General features: G+C 39.4%; 1 protein-coding gene across 4 annotated transcripts in view; it reads left to right on the top strand.

The window, feature by feature from the left end:
- St7l (suppression of tumorigenicity 7 like) overlaps window positions 1-19,839 on the top strand; it is a 65,609-nt gene extending 45,770 nt beyond the window's left edge. Inside the window, exons 12-14 of one of the 4 annotated variants that reach the window (XM_060392937.1) lie at window positions 10,843-10,897; window positions 14,320-14,412; window positions 19,420-19,839. In XM_060392937.1, the coding sequence (XP_060248920.1) occupies window positions 10,843-10,897; window positions 14,320-14,412; window positions 19,420-19,598 (327 nt within the window). In that variant the 3' untranslated portion in view covers window positions 19,599-19,839. Of the gene's footprint in view, window positions 1-10,746; window positions 10,898-14,319; window positions 14,413-19,419 lie in introns of all 4 variants that reach the window. The other 3 variants (XM_021634228.2, XM_060392938.1, XM_021634229.2) reach the window with 3 other exon arrangements.
- Window positions 19,840-22,033: the final 2,194 nt, after the last annotated feature.

The following is a 22,033-nucleotide window of genomic DNA, read 5'->3' as shown; positions in this document are numbered from 1 at the left end:
ACACCCCCTCCATTAGTTTGCTTCTTTCAGATTTTGGTCATGGCGATAGGAGCTAATAAAGAAAATTGATACCAACAATGGGTCTTTGCTGTGGGAAACGTGACCATGTCTTTACAGCTGGTTTGTAGGGAGAATGTGGAAAACTTTGGAGCTATGGACTAGAGAAGTTTTAGAATGACATTAGAAGAGCTTAATGGGCCATTGTGGAAGATCAGCATATCTAGAAACGCAGCCAATAAAGACCAAGCTCATGAAGTTTCAGAGAGGAATAAGGACTATTGAAAATTGAACTAGAGACTATTCATGTTACATTTCTGACAAAAGATCTGGCTAACAACTTGCCCATTTCTAGAAAATATGAGTGAGACTGAATTAAAAAGTAATAGACTAGGCTGACAAAATTGCTCACTGTGTAAAGACACTTGCTATCAAATATGATGGCCTAAATTCCATCCCCAGAACATACATGGTGGAAAGAAAACCAGCTTCTACAAATTGTCCTCTGACCTCCATTCATGTGTTGTAACATGTACATGCATGCACACACACACACAAACATACATAAATAAACACAACAAATGTTTTTTAAAGATTTATTTATTTATTTTATGTATATTAGTATTCTGTTTGCATATCCATCCACATGCCAGAAGAGGGCATCAGATCACTTTATAGATGGTTGTGAGCCACCATGTGCTTCCTGGGAATTAAACTTAGGATCTCTGGAAGAGCGGACAGTGCTCTTAACCATGGAGCCATCTCTCCATCCTGCAGCTGGTGACTTCTTGTTTTTTAAATTTTAAGTACTGGATTAATTTGTTTGATGGAGGAAATTTTAAGATAGCATAGCAAGCAGTTAGGCTGTGATATAATCAGCACACCCTGTTTCCTTCCAGAGTCACAGTGAAGAAAGCAAAAAGTAGAGCAGAAAAGTATGAAAACCTGCGTTTTGGTGGAGCTTGAACTCAGTTAAGGTTGCAGACAAGGCTAGTGAGGACAAAGTGGCCACTATAATTGTTAAAAGAAATTACCACCTTGAAAGAAAGGCTTTACCCTTTGTACTAGTTAAAACCCCACACATTAAAGTGACCAGGGTATAGACTGGAGGCCATTTGTTTTGTTTTACGAGACAGAGTTTCTCTGTGTAACCGTGGCTGTCCTGGAACTCACTCTGTAGACCAGGCTGGCCTCAGACTCAGAGATCTGCCTCCCCTGCCTTGAGTGGTGGAATTAAAGGTATGCCACCACCACTGGGCAACTGGAGTCCATTTAAAAAACATATGAAAGAAGAGTTTGAAAAGGCTACCTTCAGTGTGCTGTGCTGAAGACAGCCACCTAGGAAAATGTTTCCCATGGTTCAGCCACATAGGCATGCAGAGGTCACTGCAGCCATAGTCTAGCAGGTTTAATTTGAGGCTGCCTCTCAAACAGGCAGCAAAACTTGGCACCCTTCCTGTGTTGCTGCTTTTCCTGGCATGCAGGACATGAGAGTGAAGTCTGCAACACACAATTCCAGAAAAACTCCAAAGCCAGGCAATATGGAACAGGGTCGGTTTTCACAGATGCCCCTAGAACTCAATGTGTGAAGCTGTGAAAATGAAGCTTAAGTTGCAGCAAAGACCCCATTAGAAATGCCAGGAACATAAAATATTTATCAAAGAACGGTGCAGACACCCAGTAGATTTGGCCCGAGACAGTGGCCATGTGTGCTGCAAATAGCGTGTAGTGGTGCGACCACCCGAGCCTGTCGGGATTCAGATGCTGCTACCACGGACCCTAGATGCCAGAAATGGTACTGTAGTGTTTGTGTGTGCTTGCCATAGGGTGTCAGGCTTGCTTTGGTCTGTTTCTTTCTCATTATCCTCCTATCCTGATTGGGCATGTTTAATATTTAATCTGTGCTGTTGTACATTGGAAGCCTATAATTTGTTTTTTTTTTATAGCCTTAATATTTAAGAGATATTCTTGAGTCTTAGAATACATTTTAGACTTTTGAATAGTGTTGGAATTATAAGACTGTGGAGAACTTGAAATTGGAATGAATGCAGTTTTCATTATGAGATGGGCTATGAACCTGTAGGGGCCAAGAGAGGAATACGATTGTTAGAATGTGAAATGACACCCCCCCCCCCGGCTTATATGTTTGAGCATTTGTTCCCCAGCTAGGAGCACTATTTGGGAGGTTGTGGAACCTTCTGAACATGAGGCTGGCAGACATAGGCTGTAGGGGAGGCTTGAGGATTCTAGGCTGGCTTTACTTCTGGTTGGAACTCTCTGCTTCCTAGCCCTTCACGATTTAGCAAGCCATATCACAGTCCATGCCTCCCCGGTGTGGATCCTGATGTTTCAGCCACTGTGCTCGTTGCCCTGGTGGACTGTACCCCCAAATCATGAGCCAAAATAAACCTCTCTTCCCTTTAGTTGCTTCTGTAAGGCTTTTGGTAAGAGTAGCATAAACTAATGAATACAGTATGGTTCAGTGTCCTCTGCTCCTTCAGTACCCCAGTCACATTTTAGCAGATGGGGTCCTTCTTTAATGCCCCTATTCCCTGTCAGTAAGAAGAAGGCCTTTTGGGGATTGGAGAGATGGACTATCAACTAAGAGCACTTGTTGCTCTTATAGAAGCATCCACATGGTGGCTCACCACCATCCATAACTTTAGTTAATGGAGATCTGATGCTTCAGTTTCAGAAGATCTGATGCTTTCTTTTGACCTCTTGAAGGTACCAGGCATGCATGTTGTACACAAATATACATGCAGGCAAAACACACATAAAATAAATAAACCTTAAAAAATTCCCAGTTCTCATACATTGCAGAAAACTGTCTTAAAAAATGAAATAGCCTCTTGTCTTAGTTATTGTTTAGTATCAGTGTTCTACCTACTATATAAAACACAGTAAATATTGGTAAATAAATGTACATTATATGTTTTAAAAATTTAAAGATCAGGCTGGGTGGTGGTGGTACACACCTTTAATCCCAGCACTTGGGAGGCAGAGTCGGGTGGATCTTTGAGTTCCGAGGCCAGCATGATCTACAGAGTGAATTCCAGGACAGCCAGGGCAACACAAAGAAACTCTGTCTTGAAAAACAATGCAACAACAAAAACACATAGCAAAAAATAAAAAAAAAATTATAAGGATCAGCATTTTATGCCTATTAATATTTTAAGCCATTTCCTTAAGTTTTTACAAACTTTGTTTAATATTTTATTTTACTTTTAAGGATAATAGTGTAATTCTAGCATGATGTAATTTCTTAACATTATTAAATAGTTCAACTTTTAATAAACAATTATATATTAATTAAAATGTTGTTTCTGTATATATGCAGAAAGAGATATGTAAGATTATTGTATGAAGCAGGGTGGTGGTGGTGGTGGCGGCACACGCCTTTAATCCCAGCAGTCTGGAGGCAGAGGCAGGCAGATCTCTGAGTTAGAGGTCAGCCTGGTCTACGGAGCAAATTCCAGGACAGCCAGGACTGCACAGAGAAACTCTCTCAGAAAAAAAAGAAAACCAATAAAATAAAAGGAAAGAAAGAAAAGATAGAAGAAGATTCCTGTGTGAAGTAATGACAGTTTGAGCCAGCAGTCAGTATAGTGGGTATAGGAGCAAGGACCATAGCTCAGTTACCATGTGCTCGTTAGCATGTGCTTGGTCTCGTGCTCAGTCTCCAGCACCATGCCGAGACATGTTCTATGCATGTGGACACATTATCTTTATTTTTCTTTTTATTCTCCAAACATGAAACTTTTCTTTTTTTCCTGGCATAGCTCTGTTAATATCTGTAGGTTTATATATCACATGTGTACTTTTCTAAGCAGAAAAAGACTCAAAATCATCTTTCAGTTTTTCACCTTATTCTCCTTATAAAAGTTAACTCTGGGTAGCAGAATGGATTCCTTCCTTCCTTCCTTCCTTCCTTCCTTCCTTCCTTCCTTCCTTCCTTCCTTCTTTCCTTCTTTCCTTCCTTATTGTATTATTTGTTTGTGTTGGTTTTGTTTCTTCAGAGATAGAAAGTGCATTTCTCAAGGCTGAGGTGATGACTCAGTGGGTAAAATGCTAATTGCACAGCCACAGAGACCTGAGTTCTAATCCCCAGCACCATGTAAAGCCAGGTATGTCCACAACCCCAACAAGGGAAGGGGAGGGTTGTCAAGTCTGATAGACACAGGCAAGTTCCAGGGGCTCCCTGGCCAGCCAGTCTAGCCAAAACAATAAGCTCCAGGTTCAAAGAAAGACCCTGTCTCAAAAAGTAAGTTGGGGAGGCCAATGACATAGTCCTGCAGGTAAAGTTTGCTGATGTTGCGAGCTTCACAGCACAGAGCCCTTGTAAAGGTGGAAGGAGAAAACCACTCCGCAAAGTTGTTCTCTGATGACCTTCAGACATGCACACACATACATTACTACTACTACTTCATAACAATAGCTACAACAGTAAATAAAAATTTTGAAAGTAGTGATAGAAGACATTTAGCATTGATCTCTAGCCTCTACAGTCACACATGTACGCACACATACATGCTCTCTCACACACACACCCATATTCAAAATGTCTCTGAGTAAAAACTGATATATGAGTTTGAAAACATTTAGTTGTAAATATCAGATCAGCTTAGTTCACTATTTCAGTGACTGTTTTAGGTAGTAGAATGTGCTTGTTACTGTAGGAAAGTATGAAGGATAGTTTCTGTTGTGCATTAATTTACAGCCTAAGCTGTATAGCAGCTGGATAGCAGGAACTCTTGAATAGCAGTTTCTGAAGAGCATAAAATAAGTATTGTAATACCCTTCTATCTTATTTTAAGTGCACTTTTGTATTTTTTGCTAGAGATTGAAGCCAAGGCCTGGCATGTGTTGAGGACGTGTTCTGCATTGCACTGCCCTCCAGGCCCATTAAGTATGTTAAAAACAGGATTTATCTGTTTAGAATTGTGTGAGTGTTTCTCCTGTGTGGGAGTGTGTGCATCATGTGCATTCCTGATCTCCACAAAGACTAAAGTTATATAGCTGAAGTCATAGGGGGTTGTGAGCTGCCATGTGGCTCCTGGGAACTAAACCCAAATCCTCTGAAAGAGCAATAAGTGTTTTAACCACTGAGCTAACTCACTAGCACCAGGTAATAAGTGATGCTAGTACCTGGAGCCAAATTTTACTTTGGTAAAAACTGAAGAAATGTTTTGCTTTAAAGTCAAATTGAAAACGACATTTAGGCTGAGGATTTAGCTCAGTGGTAAAAGTTATTATGTAGCGCACAGGGCATCCTGGGTTCCATTCCCAGTAACACACTCACACACAGACATACGCACAGGCACACAGACATGCACACGCTGAGAGAAGTAAAAAGGATTTTTGCTGGTATATATGACATGATAATGAAACATCAGAAGTGTAAGGGAAAGTTCAGTGCATCATTTTAATTGTTTGCTTGGTGACACTGAGTGTTCAATCTGTGGCCTCATGTGTAGTAAGCAAGCACCACTGAGCTAAATCCCCAGTCAAAGGGATTTTTATGAATAATTAACTTGGGGGCAGGGCTAGAGAGATGGCTCAGCAGTTAAGAACACTGTCTATTCTTCCAGAGGTCCCAGGTTCAAATCCCAGCACCTTACACAGCAGCTCACAACTGTCTGTAATTCCAGTCCCAGGGTATCTGACATGCTCACACAGACATATATGGAGGCAGAACACCAATATAAATAAAATAAAATAACTTAAATGAATCATTAACTTGAGCCTGGCATGGTGGTATATGCCATTCATCCCAGCGATGGGGAGGCAGAGGCAGAAAAATTATAGTTAGAAGCCAGCCTGAGCTACATAGCAATATTGACCCAAAACAATAACAACAACAGTGGCAACAAATACAAATAAAAATTTAAAATATAAACTTCTGAATTACAATTTTCTATTAAGTGTGTCATATTTCTGTACTATGCATTGACACTGAGAATAGTTGACAGTGAAAATCTATATAGTTGCTGTTCAAAAAAATTTTCTGGACATATTAAATTGATAGAATTATTAACCAAATATCTTTTGCCTACATGTACTCATACACTAAATACCATGTCATAAGCTTTGTTTAAAGCTTTCACATTTTTCATGGAAATGATTGCCTCTCCCCCCTGCACGTTTTTAAATTAGCATTTTAGTAGACGTGGCCCTGATTTAAGAATTAGCAGTTCTCCTCTGGAGCTGTGACCTAGTCTTAGATGCCATCCTACTGTGCTTATACTGTCTGCGTCCTCCTGAAGAAGCTCTTAGTGCAGTTCAAGGAGCATGCGGAATCCTGTCAGAGGTCAGGCAGTGGAGTCCATTTTCCCACAGCTGCCTGGTGTGAGTGATCTTTTACTGTGTTTCAAAAAAATGGGCCAGGATTAGAAAGGATTAGAAAGAATATTACCCTCCTGAATATAGGTGCAGGGCGCTGCAGAGAGAGAATGCAACCAGGCAGCAAATGGGCTTTCCCTGGCCAAGACCAACCTCTGCTGCATTCCTTTTAAGACACTGAATAGGAAACATTAAGTCCCCAAACTGGATTAGTAAATAATCTCATAGTTTGTGACATCTGCTAAAATAAATTGATGAGCAGACTGCATTCTTACACTTGAGCCAGAAACATCAAGAGTAGAGTAATTAAAGATGGGCAGTCAGCTCTGCACTGCGCGGAGAGGTGTCCTTCGTAAACAGAGAAGTATCATCTTAGGTGTGTTAGTGCAGTGAGCATGTTCATTACTTACAGCTTAAATTTTTAAATCCTTGTAACTTCTATTTTTAAGATTCTTCCTGTATCTTATTGCTTACAAGAAAGCTTAAAAATTAACGGCTTTAACTATGTTCTTTACAGTTTATACTCTGAAAATATCTGACTATGTCTTTTAAGACACCCTCTTTTACACATTTTTTATTTTATATAGTAAATGGAATTTACTATATGACTTCATGACACATCTGTTAGGAGCAAATTACTTAAGCTCAGAGACGGCTTCAGACCTGCTTTAAGGAAAGTGCACAGATCTCAGTCTTAGGACAGTTAGCTCACTAAATTTTTAAGGTTTTGTTTAAAGTCATCCACTTAATATTAGATCTGGTGCACCAGTGGCTACTTTTATATCTTTCTTACCAAAAGTCATAAACTTGGTTAATGTAATAACTATGATTTTACTGATTTTAGTGTCTGCTTTTGTATTTCTGGTTTTCTTTTGACATGCTAAAGATTGAGCTCAGAGCTTTGAACTTGCCAAGCAAGTGCTTTACCACTGAGCTGAACCTCAAGCCCCATGTTTTTGCTATAGATTGCAAAATTAGAAGGAATGTTTTCTTCAAGACATTGAGATAAGCTGGGCATGGTGGTACATATCTATAGTCCTATCCCTTAACAGGCTGAGGCAAAAGAATTACAAGTTTGAAGCTAACCTGGGCTACATAGTTAAGACACTGTCTCTGAATGAATGAATGAATGAATGAGTGAGTGAGTGACTGTGTGAATGAATGTATGAATGGCATGAGATAAAATTTTGTTTCATATGTAAAAAAAGACCCTATAATGGGCACTTCACTGATGCCTTTAATGTGTGATGCTCTGTGCTTTCTGGTGCCTTGCCTGTACTTATAATGGCCATGTGCTTTGAATGTGACTTCTCATATCTTCTCATGCCCAGTGTAATGATCCATATTCTTATCATCTTTAAATATGAACTCAAATCAACATATAGTTATTGTATATCTCAGCATTACCACTCCAAGGTGAGACCCAAGAGAAATGAGACATAGTTATACCAAAGCTTGTGTATGAATACTTAACATTATCATTTGTTTTGTTTGTTTGCTTGCTTTTTCTGAGTTGTGTTGTGTTTTTGAGACAAGTTCTCATGTATGCCACCCTAGCCTTGAGCTCACAGTATAGTCAAGGATGATCTTAAATTCTGATCCTTCTGCCTCCACCTCCTGAGTATTAGGATTACAGGTGAGCATGCACCACCATATGTGGTTTATGCTAGATATCAAACCCATGGGCTTCATGCATGCTAGGCAAGCACTCAACCAGCTAGTCCATGTCCCAGCCCAGCATTATTATCTCTAAAAGCCAAAAAGTGGAGAGGACACATGTCTAACAGCTAATGACTGGGTAAGTAAATGTGGTATAGTTATGATGGTATGTTATTTGATGTTAAAGAGGAATGGGGCACTGACACATTCTGTGACCTACATGAACCTCCAAACTGAGCTAAATAAAATAAACCAGTCACAAGTTTCTGCATATATTATACATTATCATAACAGCATTAGTGTAATATTATATTTTTATCTGTATAAATGTTCAACATGGACAGTTATGAAGATAGAAAATAGGTTAATGCTTGGCTCTGAAGAGGCGGTGAGAAAGATATCACAAGGTCCAGTGTTCCTCCCTGAGGTAATGAGAATGTGACAAGTTGACTGTGGTGATCGATGCACATGATTTTGACTATAATAAAAACCACTGAATTGTTTATCTCAAATAATCTAACTCCATGCTATATGAATTATATCTCAACAAAGCTGTTTTTAAAACTTGATAAAATTGGTAGTTTTTTACCCACATACTAACTGCTTATACTTTTTTTGGGTTTTTTTGTTTGTTTTGTGGGGTTTTGTTTGTTTGTTTGTTTGTTTTGTTTTTTGAGTTAGGGTTTCTTTCTGTAGCCTTGGCTATCCTGGACTTGATTTGTAGACCAGGCTGGCCTTGACTCACAGAGATCTGCCTGCCTCTGCCTCCCCGAATGCTGGAATTACAAGCTTGTGCCTCTGCACTCAGCTCAATTGCTTATACATTGATAAGGTCCCCACCACAGTCTGATTACAATTATTAAAGAAATCTGCATGTTTCATTATGATGTGGGTTTAGTTTTTTTGGTGTTTGAGTATATTGTCTTGTAGTTGGTGAATATTAATCAATTGACTTTCCCCACAGTTAAGTGTTTTACCCAGAAAATGGAAATAAAAGAAAACAGGACTGAATGATGACACAAAGTATTTTCTTTTTTTTTTCTTTCTTTTTTTTTTTTTTTAATGTATAAAGGCATGTTTATTGGGGGCAGCTCTCTGATGGGTTCTCAGGAAGGTTCACAGTTCCCAAGGAACAAGGCCAGGGATGTTGCCATACAAACAGGGGGACAGAGAAGGGGTGAAGGGAGAAAGAGCCTGCACACACAGAGAGGGAAAGAAGAGACAGAGAGACAGACAGACAGAGACACACACACAGAGAGAAAGAGACAGAGAGAGAGTTATATAGTGAAGAACCCCTGGGGAAGTGGAAGCCCAGCCCCTGGGCTGGAAAGTTCAGCATATAGGGCAGGGCATGCCAGCCATGCCCTGTAACAGTTAGCCAGGGTGGGATGCTGGGAGAATCCAGAGGCCAGGTCTGCTCTGATATGTTAAATAGGCAGCTCAGCGGCTTGTTCTGGGTCTGAAATCCGACATTTATGTCTTTGTGTATGTACACATGTGGGCACAAGACATTCCAATATTTGCATCCTGGGCAGATAAAATAATGGTAGATAAGAGGGAAGACTCTATTTAGAGAATGATGGGAAAATCTATGTCTGCTCCAGTTTTTCCATTTTAAGTAGAGTTGTGAAAACTCCCTCAACCCCATACAGTTGTCAGTGTTCTTTCTTCTTAACCTGTTTTTGTTTTTTTTTTTCATACATCCCTGCTACAGCTGATTTTCCAATGCCAAACATGACTGTCAACAGGAAATAAAGTGCAAGGACTATCCTTGGAAAAGCCTCTTTGGGCAGAGTACAGGGAATCTTAGGAAAGAAGTGGGAGAGGACAGGAACTCCACAAGGAGAGCAACAGAACCAAAAAATCTGAGCACAGGGGTTTTTCCTGAGACTGATATTCCAACCAAGGACTATACATGGAGATAACCTAAGACCCCTGCACAGATGTAGCCCATGGCAGCTCACTATCCAAGTGGGTTCCATTGTAATAGGAACAGGGACTGTCTCTGACATGAACTGATTGGCCTGCTCTTTAATTACTTCCGCCTGAGGGGGAAGCAGCATTACCAGGCCACAGAAGAAGACAACACAGCCACTCCTGATGAGACCTTATTGACTAGGATCAGAAGGAAGGAAAAGAAGTCCTCCCCTATCAGTGGACTTGGGGAGGGGCATGCAAGCAGAGGGTGGAGGTGGGGAGGGATTGGGACGGGAGGAGAGAGACAGAACCACAGGGGGGATACAAAGTGAATAAAGTCTAATTAATAAAGAAAAAAAAAGAAGGGATTAGCTTATGTGATTTTTGAAAAGCTTCTATTAGTTTTTTCTATTAGTTTTTTTTTTTTTTTAAGTAAAACAAGAGCTTGGGTAGTTTTTTAAATTTTAGATTTCAATTATAGTTAAGCAGCCCTGTAAGTCTGACACAAAGTATTTTCAAGAAACCATATTTTATAATTTTATATTTAATTGCTTTTTGCAAAGTATTTACTTACATTATTTCTTCAAATTAACTTTCCATTTTTATTTTGCAAGGTTGCATAAGCTGTTTGTCACTTTGTCTTTACCTATAGGAAAAGGAGGTTTGCAAGTATAACAAATACTTTAAACAGGTTTTCAGTTGGAACTGCATGTCATTTTAACAGATTTAATGTGTGTGTTTAAACCAATTTGTAACATTTGAGTAAATGTTTTGTGGATGTTTGCTTTTAACACAATTTAAATTCTTGGCATGGATGTGTTGTTTTTGCAGTACTTACTAGAGATGAAAAGTTTAATCTTGCCTCCGGAGCACATTCTGAAGCGAGGAGATAGTGAAGCAATTGCCTATGCTTTCTTTCATCTGCAGCACTGGAAACGAATAGAAGGTGCTCTGAGTCTCCTGCAGTGCACGTGGGAAGGCAGTAAGTGTTCCTTGCCAGATGCAATGCTAAGCTCTCTTACTGCTCATTGTATCCACAGACAGTCTTTTCAATGAGACTGTGAGTTTCAGGAGGACTTGCATTGATTGATCTCTGTGGCATTATATTTTGTACAAGAAATAAATAATTTAATGTATATTGGTGCCACGTTTAGGAAAAGCAGAATAAGAAAATGTTAGAGTATTATTTCCAATGAGAAAAAATGAAATTGTATACCTTTTAGCTTATAAGCTTTTAAAATGTGTTTAAGTTTTGCTATTGTTTTTCGTTGATTGGTTGGTTTGGTTTTGTTTTGGTGATGAGGTGGGGGAGGTTGAAATGAAAGCTTTAATTATACTAATAGCACATGCTGTATCATTGAGCTGTGCACTCAGTCCTGTTTTAACACACACACAAACACAAACACACACTCAAAAAAAGAAATCTGGTTTATGGAACGGGAGTGGTGATTCAGCACTTGTTGCCCTTGGAGAGGACCTACCTGGGTTTGGTTCCCGGCGTCCACACAGTGGCACACAACCGCCCTACACCCAGTTCTAGGGTATCTATTGCTCTCTTCCGGCCTCCAGTGACACCAGAGATACACTGATATGCACTCACGCATGCAGGCAAAGCATCCATACACACAGAACTCTTTCAAAAAAATAAAAATGGTCTTTTTTGTTTTTAGATGTGAATAACATGAAATCATTCTTCTAATAACCTACAGCAACTGTTCTGGTTTCTGTCACTGTGATAAACACTGTAGCCAATAACAACTTGAGGAGGAAAGGGTTTCTTTCATCTTACAGCTTACAGTCCATCATTGAGAGAAGCCAAAGCAGAAACTCAAAGCAGGAGCTTCATGCAGAAACCACAGAAGGAGGAGCATCTTACATGGTTGCTTCCTGTGGTTTGCTCAGCTTGCTTTATTACACAGCACAGACTCACCTGCCCAGAGGTGACACCACCACTAGGCTCTCCTACATCAGTTAGCAATTATGACAATGTCCTATAGACATTCCCTCTGGCCAGTCTGATGGAGGCAATTCCTCAATGGAGGCTGTCTGTTCTCAGGTGACTCTGATTTGTGTCAAGTTGAAATTAAAAACTAGCCAGTGTAGCAACTCTATTTATTCTGTCTCTCCATCAGTGTCTGATATAGTTCAGGCAGACTTCAAGCTTCCTGTGTAACTGAAGATGATCTTAAATTTCTGATTCCTGCTTCTACCTTCCAAGTACTAGAACTGTGAGAATGTAGCACCACGCCTGGCTTCAGTTTGTAATTGTGGTATAATAGTTTATCGCTGTGACTGCTCTGTGTCCAGTTCAATATTGTATGTGTTCACATTGCTGAACACCTATCATGAGCACTCATCTCCAGAACCTTTTCGTCTTCCCAAACTGAAATTCTATACACAGAAATAGTTAATTTATTTTTATCATTCTGGCCATCTGCAGTGTTCTGTGCTCTGGCATATGAGTTTAGGTACTTCCTATAGTTCATTTGCATAGTAATTACCATTTTGTATTTTATTTGTTTTATTTAATGTAATATCAACAATGTCTGTCAGTGTTGTAGTATGTGTCAGTATTCTGCTACTTTTTGATTTGTGTTTTGTTTTGCTCTTTCATTTGTGACAAGAGTCTCACTCTAGCTGGCCTAGCACTTAGCCTGTCCTGCTTCCTCCTCTCTTACATCTTCCTCCTCTTCTTTTCTTTGCAACAGGATCTCACTGGCTGCTCTAGAACTTGATTCTATGTCTGAAAAGTGTTTCTTTGCATTATAACATGCAAACAAGCTAGCTAATTTATAGCTCTACTTTTTTCTTTTGGCCATACATTGTCAACCAAGTACGTTATGAAAATTGCACATGTAAACCTGTGGTCATAATTGGAAACCATGTTCTTGCTATAAAATGCCAGCGAAGAACCTTTCCTTTACCCCTCCTTCCCTTCTTCACTACTCCAGTGGACAGTGTTAGCTCCCAGAGGTAGGCTACCAAAGGCCACTCCCACTGGACAGTTCTTTTTATCGCTCTACTAGAAGTCTATTATATATTTTTAATGGGAGCACTTGGCATCTGTGAGATACTACCCAAACCGTTAACTCAGGGAGAGATCAGTTTCAGCATTAGGTCCATCTCTGTCCAGGGGCTTCATAATTCTGCACTTTCATTTTGTAAGCTGCTATGACAAAAAGAAGGAACATGACAGGAATCAGTGTGGAGCAGGAAGTGAGAATGGTGGTGTCTGAGCCAGTCCCACGGCTGAGAAACTACACAGCATCCAAGGGGTTCCTAAATATATTTTACTATTAAGAAACCTTTTGTTTTGTTTTGAGATGGATTGCTTTATGTTGCCATTCGGGCCAGCACTGAATTTGAGCTTGTACAGTCTTCCTACCCTGGTCTCCTGAGTAGATGACATTACAGGTTCAAATCACCACAGCCAGCTGAAAGTTTATTTAGTTCAAAATGAAGTAAGAATAAAATTGTTGAATTTGTGTCTATTTTTTAATATTCCTGAGTTCTTAGAACATAGATTTTTAAAGTTGTTTGGACCCCCTGTTTAATAAGTTTGGGAATCTCCGAATTAACCACTTATTAGCAGCAGTCATGTACTGTGCTTGACATTGGCAATGGAGAATTCAATCAAATTGAAATTGTGCAATTGAAGAGTTGAATGCTTTTGAGTAGTTCTGGGTTTCTTCCAGTTGACTGAAAGGCCCTCAAACCCAGGGACTTTCTCATTCATTTTGTGTATTTCTCTTTTGCCTGGTATTCTGCTTGGTCTTCGAGAGGTTGTCACCAAGCACAGAACGTATGCTGCAGTTCGTGCATCTTGATGAGTGGTTTTTTTCTTATGTTAGCACTGATTGCTGAATGACACTGAAAAGACTTTCATGATGCCTGAATCGGATATGAATATCCTTTCTTTTTCAAAATGTAATTTGTTGTATGTGTATGGGCATATGTCTGCATTCTGGCAGAAGTTCTTAAGTGAGCTTCACAGGAGAGGGCTAAGCCAGCGTGAACTCTTTTAGCTTCAGAGCCACAACAATTATACACAGCAAAATTTGTGGAAGGTTCCTCTAGGAAGCAGAATGTATACTTGTGGAGTTAAGACCCTGATTGTGGTGAAGAGACTGGCGCAAAGGAAGACCCAGCCAGCGTCACCTTCTAGCGGTTACTCCCTGTGACTCAGACCGGACCACTCACTGTTCTCTAGTAAATCTCCTTCATTCTCCTGTGCATTCTTCTTCTAGTCACTTTTTTTTTTTCATCTAAAACATCTCTCCAGATAGGAAGACAAAATGTTTTGTGAAAAATATTATAAAAATGTGTCTGCAGAATAGCTTTGATTTATAGCATAGATAGCAAATGAGATAAGATTGATTGCTAATGTTTTTTTTTCCCCCTAAGCTTTTAGAATGATTCCATACCCATTAGAGAAAGGACATCTATTTTACCCTTATCCCAGCTGCACAGAGACTGCTGATAGAGAGCTATTGCCCAGTAAGTAAATATTGCTGTGTTCTTCAACTTACAAGTAATTATTTGGATTACTTTTAGATTGGTTTCTGTGTTAGTCACCTTTTTGTTTGTTAGTTTCATTTTGTGTGTTTTGTTTGTTGTTTTGTTTTGTGTTTTTGAGACAGGGTCCACTATGTATCCCTGGTCTGGTGCTTAGGTAGACCAGGGAGGCCTTGAACTCCCAGAGATCCACCTGCCTCTGAATGCTGGGATTAAAGGTGGGTGTCCCATAAGTTGCCATTTGGTTACTATAATGAAATACATGACACAGGGTTTGTGAGGAAAGATTATTGAGCTTGAGTTTTGAGGTTCAAAGTTTACAAAGGTGGTGAAGCTTGGGCTTTCAGTAGGGGCTGCCCCTTGGCAGATCTGCCAGTGAAGTGGCTAGCAAGGGCAGGAGCATTGTGCAGATAAGCAAGTGCCTCTATCTTGAACCAGTAAGAAGGGGCGAGAGAAAGAAAGGCAGGCAGGCTTACTTCCCAGTCTCTTCTGATGGACAGGGTCCTCCTACTAGACACATCTCTTAAAGCTTCTACTTCATAATAGTGCCACCCTGAGGGACCAAATTTCTTTTTTTAATTAAGTTTTTATGTTTTTTATTAATTACAGTTTATTCACTTTGTATCCCAGCTGTAGCCCCCGCCTTCTTTCCCTCCCAGTCCCACCCTCCTTCCCTCATCTCTTTCCATGCCCCTGTCCAAGTCCACTGATAGGGGTGGTCCTCCTCTCCTTCCATAAGACCCTAGCCTATCAGGTCTCATCAGGCCTGGCTGCATTGTCCTCCTCTGTGGCCTAGCAAGGCTGCTCCCCACTCAGGGGTAAGGTGGTCAAAGAGCCCACCACTGAGTTCATGTCAGAGACAGTCTCTGTTCCCCTTAGTAGGGAACCCACTTGGATACTGAGCTACCATGGGCTACATCTGATCAGGGGTTCTAGGTTACCTTGGTTGGAGTATCAGTCTCAGAAAAGACCCCTACACCCAAATATTTTGGTTCTGTTGCTCCCCTGGGAAAGTATCTTCCCAACCCTGTATCTGACAGAGGGCTAATATCCAGAATATATAAAGAACTAAAGAAGTTCAAAAGCAACAAATCAGATAATCCAATTTAAAAATGTGGGGTACAGAGCTAAACAGTGATTTCTCTGTAGAGGAATATAGAATGGCAGAGAATCACTTAAAGAAATGTTCAATGTCCTTAGTCATCAGGGAGATGCAAATCAAAATGACCCTGAGATTTCACATTACACCCATCAAAATGACTAAGATAAAAAACTCAAGTGACAATACATGCTAGAGAGTATGCTGAGAAAGGGCAACCCTCCTTCCTTGCTGGTGGGAATGTAAACTTGTACAACCACTTTGGAAATCAATCTGGCACTTTCTCAGACAATTAGGAATAGTGAAAGGATACAAACCATAGTGTTTTTATCTTAAGTTTTTATTTTTTCATTTTATTTTACTTATATGTCTATAGATGCACACATGTTTATGCAGGTGTCCACAGAAGCTAGAAAAGGATGCTGGAAATACAGGAAGTTGTGAGCTGCCTGATGTGTCTGCTGTGAACTAAAGCCCTCTGCAAGCCAGAGCAAACACTCCTAACTTCTGACCCATTTCTGCAGCTCGTGTGTGTGTGTGTGTGTGTGTGTGTGTGTGTGTGTGTTCACATTGGTGTATGCATGTGCATGAGGAGGCCAGAGGTCAATACTGGATATCCTCCTCAATGACATTCCATCTTATTTTCTCAAGCAGGGTCTTTTACTAAACCTAGAGCTCAGGTTCAGTGAGGCTGGCTGGCCATCGAGCACCACAGATGTGCCTTCCTAGCTCTAGAATTACAGGCATGTGGCATTTGGGTTTTTATGTGGGTGCTGGGACTCTGACCTCAGGTGCTCATGCTTGTACAGCATTTACTAAGCCATGTGAGCAGCCCCTCTGCTCTCTGAGAGCTTATACCTTATCTCGGTGTTCATGCCTCATCAAGTAAGCTGTATACAGAAACAGAAAAGGTTATTTGAATAGAATTACCCGGAGCCCTGACATTTCTTTTTCCGTATCTCACGAAAGAGATCAAGGAGTCCTGTACGAGGCTGATATTAGAAGGAGCAATGGATTGTGTGAGGAGTAACCCAAGGGTGGATCCAAGAGTGCACAGAATTTTCTAAGGAGCTGATGGCAAGAAACTGGGTGAAGATTTAGTGGTGGCGTAGTAAGAGTCAAGAACTAGATATCCTTGAAATTAACGGCAGGAAACTTCCCTGTGAGGAGGAGGGAGCAGCTGAGGCACTAGGAAAGGCAATTACTGAGAACAATCTATTGACTTTGGCAGTTAGGAGGTCATTAAGGAGAGCAATTGCATTTGCCTCCTTAGGGTAGGGTTAGCTATTATTTTTCCATTTTAAAAGAAACATATTTTAGGGCAAAGAAGTCAGTTTTTAAGTCAGTCAGTATACAAGTGTGTTATGCCCAGGCATGGTAGCACATGCTGTATCCTAGCCTTTGGGAGGCTGGAGAGTGAGGGGTGTAAGTTTGAGACCAACCTGGGCTACAAATAGCAAGGCCTTGTCTCAGAACATACAATCAAATAACAATTTTTTTTATTGCAAAGGATAATACATTTGTATTAAAAGAATGCCTTCCTTTATATTTTATAATTTGTTTGTTTGTTTGTTTGTTTGTTTGTTTTGGTTTTTCAAGGCAGGGTTTCTCTGTGTAGCCTTTGCTGTCCTGGACTCACTTTGTAAACCAGACTGGCCTCAAACTCACAGAGATCCACACACCTCTGCCTCCTTGAATGCTGGCATTACAGGTATATTTTTATTATTGAAGGCCAACTATACATATTAATACTTCTTATGTCAGAGCCAGAAGCTAAAGATCACACAGGGTTTTTAAAAATATATATTTCTAAATTTTAAAATTATTTTTATGTGTATGAGTATTTGCCTGCATGTATGTCTTCATACATGCCCAATACCTGAAGAGGCCAGAAGAAGACATCAGATTCCTTGGAACTGGAGGTACAGATGGTTGTGAGCTGCCAGGTGTGTACTGGGAATTGAAGCTGGACCCTCTGGAAGAGCAGCCAGTGCTCTTAGCCACTAGCCATGTCTCCAGCTCTTGGTTAGGGCTTGTTTGTTTGTTTTTGTGGGTTTTGTTTGTTTGTTTCTTTGTTTTGATGAGCCTTAACTCATTAAGTCTTAAGTCTTAACTTATACAGGGTTTGCACCTCCAGGACATAGAGGGATCTGCTGGAGGGCTTTATTGCTACAGTGTATGTCCTTAGAGTTTATTTTCCTGTTTCTGACTGTGGTAGAATGAAGAAATTTTAATAATGTGGAGTCCTAATACCCATGAGTACTTAATGGTTCTTGTTTTTAATTCTCCTTTGGCCTTGATATGACTTACAGCTTTCTGGAATTTGCTTATAGACTCATAAGTTGAGACTTGAACTATTCCCCCTAGTTCATATAGCTGTTTTGTCATCTTTTATGCCTCCTGCTAAATTTTTCTCTACAAGCCAGTGATGAAATTTGAAGTTTCGTTCCAAGGGGGTGTTTCTGTACTAGTCAGTCATCCATTATATTGATGTATTAGCCAAACATTGACTGACAAGTGAATCTACAGAAAGCAATCCAAAAAGAAATAATTAGGTCTCTTAAAATAGAAAGTCTCGTATTTTAGGAATTTTTTTTAACTAAAGTTGTACAGTCTTCTACCTTACAACATGAAAATATTACTATCTAAAGTTATTTCAACAATTAAACGAGAACTTTAAAAACCATTAAGTGCTTTACACTTTAGCTAATATTAATTTTACTGTCTTATTCCCTGTCTTCTGAAATACCAGAGTCTGTTTCTCTTTGTTTGTTGGATGAAGTCAGCCTTTTGTGTATGAGGAGTAGGGTAGGAGGGATTGCTGGTTTGGGATGATGAGAAATGACATTAGCAGTTTCTGATTTTAGACTTTATAAAATTCAGTGCTGCTGTGCTTTTATACAAACTGTGGCTTGAGGCTCTGGAAATCTTCTGCATTTTTTAAATGAATTTAGTTTTTGTTATATCCTTTCTAAATATAGTTAAAGATATATAAAATATTGTAGCCATTGAAGGAAACTTGGGTATTACCTTCTCTCTTAATCGTTATGTTTTTTAAAAAGTGAAATTTATAGCTGACCTTGGTTCAGCATAGAATTAGTCATTCCTTACTGCTGCAGGATATTACATCAGGAATTCCTGGATTGGTGTCCTAGCAGTCAACTTTTTGACTAATGAAGTCTTCACATAGCTTTCAGTTTAAAAGAAATTTATTGAGCACCTACTGTGCATTGGCCATGCTAAAAGGCTTAGCTCCAGATTATTGTTGTCCAAGCACTTTGATTAATACATAAGTGCTTGAATAAAGTTAATAATGAGGTTCTCAAACACTAGAAAAATAATACCTATGAATATAGATGTGATAAAATAAGCCAAAGGACTTCGTTTGCTAGTTGGTTTTCTAGTTCTGTTTCCATAGCACTTGGTGAAGTGTCACACATAGAACATAGGGATAACTGTGTAAAATTATTAAGCAGTGCTTCTGGGCAATCTCCCAAGACATGTCTGTTCTTTATCTCTACACTACTTGCTGAGCTTTCAAAGAACAAGAATTAATAACAACTCACAATTATTAAGTGCCTATACTGTTCATCATAACAACTCCATAGCAACGTCTGTGTTTAGTGCACAGCTAATAAGTGACAAAGCTCTTTTTCAGAACCACCTCAGCAGGACTTTATAGTCCATGTTGTTTCCCACGATGCCACCTTGTTCCCAGACCCCAGTACAGTCATCTGACTATGCAGATACACAGAATAGCTGTCTCTTACTTTTAATAGCTGTCTCTTATTTTTAACTACATATTTAATTTTCAAAGCTAAATTAATTTTAAAATATTAAGACCGGTTTATGCTGAAATAAAACTCCCTCTTACTTTTTTTTCCTTGCAGCTTTTCATCATGTCTCTGTTTATCCAAAGAAGGAGCTTCCTTTTTTCATCCACTTTACAGCAGGACTCTGTTCTTCTACAGCAATGATAGCGTTTCTCACACACCAGTTTCCTGAAGTCATGGGTGTTTTTGCAAAAGCTGTGAGTATGATCTCAAGGACTTGTGTGGAGTATTTATAAACCACCGGAGGAAAGCGTCTCTGATCTGTCTGTGCTACCCCACGTGGGCAGTGAAAGATATTTGTGAAAGGCAAGAACTGGTTTGTAAAGATTCTACCATAAATATGTCAAACATGAATTCTGGTGATGTGAACTTACTTCCGTTGCTTAAAAGTTTAAGAGTACAATGCTATAACATTATGAAGTTGGCCTGTGTAATTACTTTTGGTGATTAATACAGCATTCCTTACCAACTAAAGAATGATACAATTTTTCTTTATCATTAGTGTGTTTTCATTGGTATTTAAAAAGTATTAATTTTGTAAACAAACCTTTCGATTTTTTTTCACTTAAATGAAGTCATGAGTTCAGAGTATTTGCTGATTTTAACTCAAGAATAAAACTGTGGTAGGGAATAAATATGTAAAAGGCACAGGTGGGACTTTTGCCCTGTGCATGGAATGTTCTTCTTGGCTCAAAGGTCCTAGTTTTTGTATCTGTATCCTTTTATTGACCTTTCTGGTCTTAAGTATAGAACTATGTGTCAGTCTTTATTTTAATTTGAACTCTTTAATTTTGAACTGCTTCTCTGTTTCTTGACTGAGGACTGGCACTTCATTTGTCTGTCTGTCTATGTATTTATCTATCTATCTATCATCTATCTTTCTGTCTGTCTGTCTGTCTGCCTATCTAATTTATTTTGAGACAGGGTTTCTCTGTGTAGTCCTGGCTGTCCTGGAATTCACTCTGTAGACCAGGTTGGCCTCGAACTCAGAAATTTGGCTGCCTCTGAGTCCAAAGTACTGGTATTAAAGGTGTGCTTCATCACAGTCCAGCTGAGGACTGATATTTTAAATGGTATTCATTCCTCTACACAAATGTATTAATTTATGTCACCAAAAAATTTTTTCTCTTAATAATTTTTTTATTTAAAAATGTTGCACATTTCTTGTGAGTTGGCAAGATGGTTTAACAGATAAGTACTTGTTGCTAAGTCTAATCTAAGCAATCTAAGTGCGAACTCATGTAAAGGTGGGAGAGGACCAAGTCTACAAAGTTGTCTTCCACTTTCAAACACATGCCATGATGCATGTGAACCCTACATCATGCAAACACAATAATAATAAATTACACACAAGCAAATAAATAGAAATGTATATCCCTTTTACATACTAGTATCTTTACCAGGTAATGGGTTAAAACCCAAAAGAAAGTGCTGTTTTGTTATATTCCCAAACACAAAACCTGCACTGAGAGCCACAGAAGATCCAGTTTACTCAGCCTTATTTTCCTATATATATATGTGAATAATAGAAATAGTATATATGTTTCTATATTTATTTATTTATTCCATTGTAACTCCTTGTTTTTCTCATAGTTTCTTTTCCTGCCATAAGAATAGTTTACTTTGGGCTTTACAGAGGGCTCAGTGGTTAAGAGGACTGGTTAAGACCTCTTCCAAAGGACCTAGGTTCAGTTCCCAACATTCACATGGCAGCTCACATGGAACTGTCCGTAATTCCATATAAGGATCTGACACCTTCACACTAATGCACATAAAATAAAATTAAATAAATTATTAAGGGCTGGAGAGATGGCTCAGAGGTTAAGAACACTGGCTGTGCTTCCAGAGGTCATGAGTTCATTTCCCAGCAACCAACCACATGGTGGCTCACAACCATCCATAATAAGATCTGGTGTCCTCTTCTGGCATGCAGGTATACATGCAGACAGAACACTGTACACATAAGAAATAAATAAATATTTTTTAAAAGAAGAAGAAGAAGAAGAAGAAAAAAAACAACAACCAACAAACAAAGAATAGTTTACTTTAAGCCAGGTGGTAGTAGTACACACAGAGCCAGGTGGCAGAGGCAGGTGGATCTCTGAGTTCAAGGCCAGCCTGATCTACAGAGCAAGTTCCGGGACAGCCCAGGCTACACAGAGAAACCTTGTCTCAGGAAAAAACAAAAACAAAAACAAAAAACAGAAAAAGAATAGTTTATTTTGTACTTTATGGATTAGTTAGTTCATATGGCTTCAGTGTTTGAAGGTCAACTGTATAATGTGTTAAGATGCCACTGGCTATAGGCCTAGGAGTCTGAGTCCAAGATAGATGACTTCCAAGTGCTGCTCAGGGAGTACAGATGTGTGGGTTGCAGACTGACTATTTCATTTCCTCTTAATGTAGAAAGGGAGCTTAGTAATGACTTTTACTGTTGTCCACAGTGGTGCTGATGGGGAGTGAGTGCATCTCAAACTGTCATGACCTCACTGTGTAAGGACATGGAAAAAAAGTACCAGAAAGGGAATCCTATCCACTTAAAAGCTAGAGGGGAAGAAGAAAAAGGCACTTAACCCAGATTCTACTCATAGCCAAACTTTGGGCAGAGTACAGGGAATCTTATGAAAGAAGGGGGAGATAGAAAGACCTGGAGGGGACAGGAGCTCCACAA

This window comes from Meriones unguiculatus, chromosome 10, assembly GCF_030254825.1.
Source record: "Meriones unguiculatus strain TT.TT164.6M chromosome 10, Bangor_MerUng_6.1, whole genome shotgun sequence".
Taxonomy (NCBI): Eukaryota; Metazoa; Chordata; class Mammalia; order Rodentia; family Muridae; genus Meriones; species Meriones unguiculatus.
The sequence above is the reverse complement of the archived record's forward strand: the minus strand, read 5'-3'. Positions and strand labels throughout refer to the sequence as shown.